We start from the raw sequence: 10,578 nt of genomic DNA, 5'->3' as shown, positions 1-10,578 counted from the left end.
TCATACCTTGGGGGAGTAATAAAGCCCACCATAATGCCCCCCCCCAGTAGTAATAATTCTCCTTATAATATGCAAAACATACCCCTTTGTAATGCCCCCAGTTGAGCTAATGTTCCCATAATGTGCCAACATAAAATACCCCTTCTCAGTGCCCCCGTAGATGACCCCCATAGTGCTCCCCCCTTCCCCATAGTACCCACCATAATGTGTCCCAGTATAAAATGCCCCTATACAGAGCCCCCCATATAAAATATCTTCTTTTTAGCCTCAGTAGATGCCCCTAAATAATCTGCAGTAAGATGTGCCCCCATAGATGCCCCCATATCATGTGCCAGTAGCCAGAGCCCCCCCCCATATCATGTGCCAGTAGCCAGAGTGCCCCCATATCATGTGCCAGTAGCCAGAGCCCCCCCCCCATATCATGTGCCAGTAGCCAGAGTGCCCCCATATCATGTGCCAGTAGCCAGAGTGCCCCCATATCATGTGCCAGTAGCCCCCCATATCATGTGCCAGTAGCCCCCCTTATTGCCAATAGCCCCCTTATGGGCCAGTAGCCCCCCTTATGTGCCAATAGCCCCCCTTATGTGCCAATTGCCCCCCTTATGGGTCAGTAGCCCCCCTTATCATGTGCCAGTAGCCCCCCTTATCATGTGCCAGTAGCCCCCCTTATCATGTGCCAGTAGCCCCCCTTATCATGTGCCAGTAGCCCCCCTTATCATGTGCCAGTAGCCCCCCTTATCATGTGCCAGCCCAGTAGTCCCCCCTTATCATGTGCCAGCCCAGTAGCCCCCCTTATGTGCCAGCCCAGCCCAGTAGTCCCCCCTTATCATGTGCCAGCCCAGTAGCCCCCCTTATCATGTGCCAGCCCAGCCCAGTAGTCCCCCCTTATCATGTGCCAGCCCAGTAGCCCCCCCTTATGTGCCAGCCCAGCCCAGTATTGTACCTATATAAATAAAAAAAATAATAAAAAAAACTTATACTTACCTCCAGCAATGTGATGCGATGCAGGCCGCCTCTTCCGTCTGTGTCCCTCGCTATACGGCAGTCAGGCGACGCGATGACGTCATCGCGCCGCCTGCACCGGCCTCTGATAGGCTGCCAGCACTAGGCCGGCAGCCTATCAGAGGAACAGGAGGGGACACACCTCTCCCTCCTCTGCCGCAGCGCAGGCATCTGTATTGCAGTCCTGAGGACGGCAATACAGATGACTATGGAGATGAGCGCTTCCGCAATGGAAGCGCTCATCTCCTGCTCTGCCCTGCCGCCGGCCGCGGCCGCCCCCACTTGTCACCAGGGCCGCGGCCTTGCGGCACTCAGGCTTGCCGGCCCACCGGGAAATTTCCCGGTATCCCGGCAGGCCAGTCCGGCCCTGCTGCGCCCCCCTCCTTGTAGCGCCCAGGGCACCCGCTCCTTCGGCCCCTGCCTTGTACCGGCCTTGGACACAATACAGTCTGTGTGGGGCCTGACACACATGGGCTTGCAAATGTGATTAGATCACAGAAATATTAAACAGAATTTTTTTTATCTGAGAGGTATTTTCTGTCACACCCTGTATGAATGGTGTGTACAAAGTACTGTCTGTGACTGAGCCTGCAGCCTCTCACACACGGGCAGGCAACTGCAATATATATATATATATATATATATATATAAAAATAAAAAAAAGCAGACTGATGTACCAGCCCTGAAAAGGGCTTTTTGGGGTGCTGTCAGAACGCTGTCCTTACAGCAGATGAGTCTGTGGACACAGAACACTGCCCTAGCTAACGCTTTCCCTATTAAATCAGCAGCAGCAGCACTGTCCCTCCTTTTACTGAGAAGGCAGATTCCGAATGAGTCTAAAATGGATGCTGTCCAGGAGATGGGAGGGTCTGGGAGGGAGGGTCTGCTGCTGATTGGCTGGAATGTGTCTGCTGACTGTGAGGTACAGGGTCAAAGTTTACTCAATGATGATGTATAGGGGGCGGACCGAACATTGCATATGTTCGCCCGCCGCGGCGAACGCGAACAAGCTATGTTCGCCGGGAACTATTCGCAGGCGAACTATTCGGGCCATCTCTACACATGAGGCGAGTACATGACAACTGCCTCACGGTCAGATATAGACTGGTTGTATCATACATTACTATCATACAGTCAGTGGGGGTCAGGGGAGCTGCGATCAGCCTGTAAAATGTGGCTGACACATGGAACGTGACATGGATTCTGGGCCAATCAGTCATTTGCAGGATCCCTGGAACTCATACTGAGCCCCCATAAGAGTGTCATCCACAGTGCCCCCATAACAGTGACATCTACAGCACCCTATAACAGTGAAATCCACATTCCCCCCATGTCACGTGCCATCCACAGTGCTTCCAAAGTGCCCCCATGTGCCATCCACAGTGCCCCTAATGACATCCACAGTGCCTCAAAAGCGCCCCATGTGCCATCCACAGTGCCCCTAATGAAATGCACAGTGCCCCTAAAGACATCCACAGTGCCCCCATCTGCCATCCACAGTGCCCCCAGTGACCTCCACAGCATAGCGCTCAGCCTCTGAGGCTGATCACTCTGCTGTCACTCATGCACAGCACTTACATTGCACTGTACATGAGTCAGTGCAGTCTTTACATAGAAGTCTGTACCCACAGAAGACGGCCGGCGGTCCCAGCGCATGCGCAGTAGTGTGCAAGTGACGGACCAAGGAAGGCCAGCAGGAAGCAGTGACATCAGTTATGACGTGCCATCTCCCGCCTCAGGGAGGAAAAGAGGAAGACGGCACTGAACCAGAAGCCTGAGAATCGCTTTTGGAGCGGTCACGTGAGTGTGAAGAGGATCGTAGGAACGCCTGCACTGCGGAGGGTAAGTATTGGTACAATAACCTTCCCTCCACAGGTTATTGACGTGGGAAATTTTAGGGACCAGAGAACCCCTTTACAAATAATCTAGAAGAACAAGAAGAATGGCAGGACACAACAGACCAATGACAGGAGACACATTTATTTAGATAGGTACATTTAAGGAGGTGACAAATGCACCACTACTGGTACTTACAATGGTCAGCAGATGACACCCTAAGGGCTCATGCACATGGCCATTGCCGCTTTTGTGGTCCGCAAATTGCGGATCCACAAAAAAATGGAAGCCGGCTGTGTGCATTAGGGCTCATGCACACAAACAACGGGTCCGCAATACACAGGCCCTGGCCGTGTGCACCCTGCATACGGATGCGTATGACGGACCCCATTCAAGTGAAGGTGTCCGCGATCTGCATGCGGCAGCCATACGGTCTGTGCCCGTGTATGAGCCCTTATGCATTTTGCAAAATGGAATGGCCGACTCTCTATAGAAGTATCCTATCCTTGTCTGTTTTGTGGACAAGAATAGGACATGTTCTATATTTTTGCTGGGCCGCGGATCGGACATAAAGATGCGGACAGTACACGGTGTGCTGTTGCATCTTTTACGGCACCATTGAAGTGAATGGGTCCGCTTCCAACCCGCAAAAAATGCAGCCTGGATGCGGATTCAATACACAGTCATGTGCATGAGCCCTAAGGTTAACAGGAGCTGATCAAAACTATTCCCCACCACCACCCCCACCCCCACACTACACCTCAAAGTTACTGACCTTGACCCCTCTGTCACTAAAACACCAGTAAGGGAAGATCAATCTTGGTTGTAACCTTGTCGCACTCTGTTGTAGCTTGGAGTAGGGTTCCCGCCCCAATTGAGCATAAATAGACAAAACTCCAGCGTAATTTGCAAGTTTGTATTACTTTTATTGAAATTGCGGCTTCAATGTAACGTTTCGGCCTATTGGCCTTCTTCAGACTGCCGTAAAATATAAGATATATTGTTTCAGTGTACATTACATATCAGCGGGAGAACATATACATTATATTTTCATGTACAGGAATATATATATCATAGAATTCCATCTATAAATTTTGCATATAGGTCAAGAATTCATCTCAACAATCAAAGTGAAATCTCAAATACAAGAGACCCCATACCATGTTTCACAATGGTTCTCATGATGAGGGTTAATAAATCAATATCACAGATCAGTCCTTGCAGAGTGAATTAAGTGGACCTGGTATCGCAATACATGTAACTGGTTATCACCATATCATGTCCATCACCTTGAATAAAATATACAACTTAAGGAAAATAACATGGATACAGTATAATTAGTATAGGCAGGCTATTGCTCTCTGGTGCAAAGAAGGTATTATAGATAAAGTATTACTCTCTGGTGCAGATAACGTATTACTATGGTATGTTGTCCTGGGGTCTGCACGGCCTACCGGCGTCCGGAACACGCTTACCTAATGCCGCTGGTGATGATGAGAAGAAGCTGGCGCTCTGTCGGAATACTATGCGGAAGTACCGCTGGTGAGAGTGGCGCTAGTTGGAGGAGGGATAAGCTGGTATTTAAAGGCAGCCCGCGTCTCTGCCTTGTAGACCTCACTTCCGGTATCGGCCGTGAAAACCGGAAGTGAGGTAGTGATGGAACGCAAGGAGCTTCCGGTTTCGGCCCGCGAAACCGGAAGTAAGCAAGGTAGAGTAGCGTGATCACATGGCTTATGAAACGCAGTCATGTGATCCCGAGACAGCTGTTCCTCCGAACCCAAAAGAAAGGCACCTTCCCGTGCCTTCATTGTATCCAATGCTCCCACGTACTGAAGGGGGCAAACATCCATCATCCACAATCAGGCAAATTAACTCCCATTCATGATTTTTTCAGCTACGACTCAGATTTAGTTATTTATCTTCTAAAAGCGCCAGCTTCTTCTCATCATCACCAGCGGCATTAGGTAAGCGTGTTCCGGACGCCGGTAGGCCGTGCAGACCCCAGGACAACATACCATAGTAATACGTTATCTGCACCAGAGAGTAATACTTTATCTATAATACCTTCTTTGCACCAGAGAGCAATAGCCTGCCTATACTAATTATACTGTATCCATGTTATTTTCCTTAAGTTGAATATTTTATTCAAGGTGATGGACATGATATGGTGATAACCAGTTACATGTATTGCGATACCAGGTCCACTTAATTCACTCTGCAAGGACTGATCTGTGATATTGATTTATTAACCCTCATCATGAGAACCATTGTGAAACATGGTATGGGGTCTCTTGTATTTGAAATTTCCCTTTGATTGTTGAGATGAATTCTTGACCTATATGCAAAATTTATAGATGGAATTCTATGATATATATATTCCTGTACATGAAAATATAATGTATATGTTCTCCCGATGATATGTAATGTACACTGAAACAATATATCTTATATTTTTCGGCAGTCTGAAGAAGGCCAATAGGCCGAAACGTTACATTGAAGCCGCAATTTCAATAAAAGTAATACAAACTTGCAAATTACGCTGGAGTTTTGTCTATTAAAACACCATTAAATCACATTCACTTCAAAGAGGATCTAGAAAATATTTTTTCTAATTTTCTGTTGTCTAAACCTGGGGTGCGTCTTATAGTCCGATGCGTCTTATAAAGCGGAAATATGGTAAAATTTACTGGTGGGATGAGAGGCTGCTGTCTTTCAGAATCCAAAGCATCTGCTCATGCGCCACGGAAAGGCCTTCCTCTGTGTCCCCATCCACGGAGGAAATGACATCCCGTCCATAGCCCAGGCTGGAAACTTGGTAAAGGACGTGACGGTGACAAGTGTCATGTCACCGGGATCCACAGCAGCCAATTCACACAACTGCAGAGCAGTAAGTCCTGTACATTACAAACTTTCTCCTACAGGTGTTTTAGGTGAAGTTAAGGTGGATTTATGGAAAACCCCTTTCAGCACCAGGGTTTATAGCACAGGGTCAGTTTAGCGCACTGTAGGTGATAGAAGCGCTTGTATAGCACATGCTGGGTCCCAGTGCAGCACTGCAGTGCATGTATCATGATGTGCATTCGCACCAGTTTAGCAATAGGTTACAAGGGATCTGCAACCTCCGGCACTTCAGCTGCTGTGAAACCACAACTCCCAGCATGCACACTTAGGAATGGAATTGAGGACCCATTAATTTCTATGGGGCCGCACAATGTGCTGCCCGGATCCAGAAATGTGGACCCGCACTTCCGGGTCCGCAATTCCAATCCCGAAAAAAATAGAACATGTCCTATTCTTGTCCGCAATTGCGTACAAGATTAGGCATTTTCTATTATAGTGCCGGCAATGTGCGGTCTGCAAAATGCAGAATGCACATTGCCGGTGTCCGTGTTTTGTGGATCCGCGGATCCGCAAAACACACACGGATGCTGTTCCCATAGAAGTGAACGAAGGATTCTGGGAATTGTAGTTTCAGAACAGCTGGAGTGCCGGAGGTTGCTGATCCCTGGGTTTGGCAGTTGTGTAACTGCTTTAAAAAGTATTGCTTTGAGCACAACCCCCCTCCCCCCAAAAAAATTCCTTCTTTTAAGGCCTCATGCACACGACAGTTGTTTTTCTCGGCCTCCGTTCCGTTTTTTTTGCGGATAGGATGGGGACCTATTCATTTCAATGGGTCAGCCCAAAAATGCTGATAGTTCATCCGTTTGTGTTCCGCGTCCGTTGTCCGCGTTTTCCCTTCAGCAAAAAAAATAGTACATGTCCTACTTTTTTCACATTTGCGGACAAGGATAGGCATTTATTACAGGGGATCTGTGAAAAAAAACGGATCCTCCAAAAAAAAACGGTTGCCGCATCCGTTTTTTTTAGCGGACGCACAATTTGCGGACGCAAAAAACAACTGTCGTCTGCATGAGCCCTAACACTATGCACTTGCCCTCGGATTACATGTTCTTTCCCTGAGTATACCGTCTCCAGTATATCGCTGCACCCAGAGAGTAATTATCAGCTACCTGTACAGTGGATCATCCACCCATGTGATCTAGTCATAGGATCAGCTGTAATATAGGACCCATCACCTGTAGCCCCACCGTCTCATTCATCCCATTGGCTAGATGATCCACCAATCAGATAACAGTTTCTGTCACCAGTCTCTGGGCAGATTTCATAGGTTATGATGGTTTCTCCCAGTTTCTGCTTCCCCCTGATATCTTTATAGAACCTCTCCATACAGATACACACAATGCAGCATGAAGGGGCTCGGTGAAGGCGGCAGTGAAGGTGTGTAAGTGTCTGATGGGGTCACACAGCTCATAAAAGGACAGCTGCCCGGCCTCATAGTCCAGACATATCCTGACTCTATCAATGGAGATCTTGTCAGGTAACTGGATCTCTTTCTTGTTATGTATCACTGTATACTGATTACTACACCTCCTCAAACCCCAGGACTTGTTATTATCCCCAATGTATGACTGATCTCCCCTCCTGTTTATACTGGGATAACACATCCCCACCCTCCAACCCACTGATCCTCTGCTCTTCACATCCCAGTAATGTCGCCCTGAGGTAAATCCCCTGCTGCTCATCACCTGATTATTCAGGAATCTCTCTGCTCTTCCTGGACGATTCTGATTATATATTGTACAGGTTGCAGTTTTCAGGTCGTCTGATATAAGGACATTATTAGCAGCTGTGTTTACATCCAGTAATATGTCTCCAGGACCCTCCATATAGATCCCCCTCCTTATATCTGTTATTATGTCACATAATGTATGAAATGTGTCCGAGATCACAGCCACATCCAGATCATCTACATCATGGAGACATCTATTTCTGTCCTTATCACCTCCTCCCTCCTCAGGATCACACAAGTCACCTGTATCTGGTTCCTGTAAGACAGTCAGTGGATCAGTCATGTTACATATGTCCTCAATGTGTCTCATCCTCCTGGACAGCTCGTCCTTCTTTATTTCCAGCTTCTGGATCAGAGAAGAGAATGAGAGTGACTCTTCCTTTTCCTGCCTGGAGATCTCGCTCAGGACCCTCTTCTCCAGGTTGTCCAGTTGTCTCCTGATGTCTGTAAACAGGGCAGTGACTCTCTCTGCTTCTCCAGATGCTTTTTCCTGAGCTTTTCTCCAGCGTTCCTCCAGGTTCTGGACTCTTTTCTCAGTCTTCTGTCGCTTTATGGTCAGTTTCTGGAAAATATTTCTCAGTTTCCCTTTCTTCTTCTCAGAGGCCTCATCCAGCATCTCCACCCGATGTCCCTGATGTTCTCCAACCAAACTGCAGGACACACAGATACAAGCAGAGTCCTCGGTGCAGTAATACTCCAGGATCTTCTTATGGACAGAACATTTCCTCTTCTCCAGGGAAGTGCTGGGGTCAGATAAGACGTGTTCTGATGACTTGCTGTGAACTCTCAGGTGTTTCTCACACAGAGAAGCCTCACACATCAGACAGGATTTAACAGCAGGTACAGGAGAGTCCACACAGTAAGTGCAGCAGATCCCGGTTTCCGTCTCTTTATGTTTAGTAACCAATAAATTCTCCATAATGTTACGCAGAGCTAAGTTCCTCATCAGTGCAGGCCGCTCCTGAAACTCTTCTCTGCATCCAGGACAGGTATAGACTCCAGACTCGTCCTGTGTATCCAGTACACAATCAATACAGACCCGGCAGAAGTTGTGTCCACATCTCAGCATTACAGGATCTGTATAGGTCTGCAGACAGATGGAGCAGTCCAGCTCAGCTCTCAGATCAGCAGACGCCATGGCTGACAGAGGAAGAGAGAAACGAAACTGCAGTTCTCCACAGGGCGGGTTTATACTTGTGTACACAGGATAGGGCTGAACAGCACAAGATCAGTCACTATTAACCTGTTAATGGACACTTGTCATAATGATATATTCTATGTGCTGTACGTTTACGGTCTACATTGTGGTCACGACTTGTTACTTGTAGTAAAGATTCACACTTCAGTTATTTGATCAGTTATTTCCCTCAGTTAGGCCTCATGCAGACGGCCATTGCCCGTATTGTGGCCCACAAACAGCGGGTTTTCATAATGCGGGCACTGGCCGTGTGCTCACCGCATCATGGATGCAGAACCATTCACTTGAATAGGTCCGCAATCCGGAAGGTGTGGTGTGGATCGGAGGTACGGAACCCCATAGAAGCACTCCTTAGTGCTTCCGTGGGGTTCCTCTCCGTGCCTCTGCACCACAAAAATAGAGCATGTTCTATTTTTTTGCGGTGCGGACAGATCACAGCCCACCGATAGTGCCCATGCATTGGGGACTGCAAATTGCAGTCCCCAATGCATGGAACAGGCGTATGCATGAGGCCTTATTGTGATCCAAAACCAGTAGTGAAGACTACACAGAGAGAAGATAGAGATGAGCGAATTTCATATTTAGAAATTTGTTCACGCTTCATTTACTGGTAAAAGATGAATTGCCGGGACACATCCGTTATGCAGCCCATAGTGTTTTATTTTGACGTAATAAATAACGGAATGCCTCTAAAGGCATTCCGTTATGCATTCCATCATAGAATTGCGTTATGGTCCGTAGTAACGGAATCCATAACGCAATTCACCTTTTGCCAGTAAACGAATCGCAAACGAATTTCATAACTGGAAATTCGCACATCTCTAAGATAAGGCATAAAGGAAAGATCAGCTCCTATTCTGTGTTTTTGACCTGCACCTGGTTTTGGCTCACAATAACTGATGGAAATAACTGATCAGCAGGGGAGTCCGGCAGGTTGTTCCGGCGGGTGAACAGCCTGTCAGATCCGTCCTGTCAGTTCACGTGTGCCCCTGGACTGCCGCTCCGTCCCCATTGACTATAATGGGGGCGGAGTTCCAGCAGCAGCGCACAGCGAGAGGCAGCTGGACTAGAAGTACTGCATGTCGTACTTTTAGTCCGGCTGCCTCTCGCCGTGCTGCCGCCAGAACTCCGCCCCCGCCCCCATTATCGTCAATGGGGACGGAGCGACAGGTGAACTAGCGGTAGGACGGATCTGACAGACTGTTCACCTGCCGGACTCCCCTGCCGCTAATGTGAAAGTACCCTAAGGCCTGTTTCCAATGTCAGTTAATCACAGACCTGTGCCGTCTGTGGTCGCCATGCAGGGGAGGGCTGGCAGCCTTAGTCCTGGGGGGCAAATCTAGTCAAGTGGCCCATTTTAGCCCCGCCCATTATTAAAAGCCCCTCGTACATATAATAGGCCACTCCCAACAAACACTGTACAGCTGACATTCTATTGTTGAGGCCTGTCTCTACACATCATACGGAGAGGGGAGGGCCTGTCCTGGCTGCACTGCCTGCTTATACAACAAGCTACAGCCAGGAAGCTCCTCAGCTCTCCTCCCTCCCCTGATCCTGCTCATTGCCTGTGGTTCCCCCCACCATCTGCCACCCGCCCGTGGCCTGCTATCCCCCTTTGCCCTCCTCACCTAGCTCTGAATCCTCCTTCTGCAAATGGCAGGGGGGGGGGGAGCCGGAGCATCTCCTCTCCTACATAGCGCCCCATACCTCTTACATCCTGTGATGTCACCTTTGTTGTAGACGTTGTCTTTCCTCATCTTCTCCATTCAGACCAGACCGCCATGATGATTTTTCTGCCATCTCCCGTCTCTGCAGAGATTGAGAAACAGACATTAGTTTCCCACATTTCACATCTTCTGAACACCCTTTCCTGCCACCCCCAATACTATACTGCAGAAACAGTCCCCCTGGA

General features: G+C 48.4%; 1 protein-coding gene across 1 annotated transcript; it reads right to left on the bottom strand.

The window, feature by feature from the left end:
• Nucleotides 1-6,715: 6,715 nt before the first annotated feature.
• LOC121005756 (probable E3 ubiquitin-protein ligase MID2) lies at nucleotides 6,716-8,812 on the bottom strand. The gene has a single exon (XM_040438527.1). The coding sequence runs from the start codon at nucleotides 8,604-8,606 to the stop codon at nucleotides 7,008-7,010; it is 1,599 nt and encodes a 532-aa protein (XP_040294461.1). The 5' UTR covers nucleotides 8,607-8,812; the 3' UTR covers nucleotides 6,716-7,007.
• Nucleotides 8,813-10,578: the final 1,766 nt, after the last annotated feature.

This window comes from Bufo bufo, chromosome 1 (assembly GCF_905171765.1).
Source record: "Bufo bufo chromosome 1, aBufBuf1.1, whole genome shotgun sequence".
Classification (NCBI taxonomy): domain Eukaryota; kingdom Metazoa; phylum Chordata; class Amphibia; order Anura; family Bufonidae; genus Bufo; species Bufo bufo.
Note: the sequence above shows the minus strand (reverse complement) of the source record. Positions and strands in the feature narration are given on the sequence as shown.

Coding starts and splice junctions, on each gene's coding strand:
- LOC121005756 (XM_040438527.1), bottom strand. CDS start 8,606: ATGGCGTCTGCTGATCTGAGAGCTGAGCTGGACTGCTCCATCTGTCTG.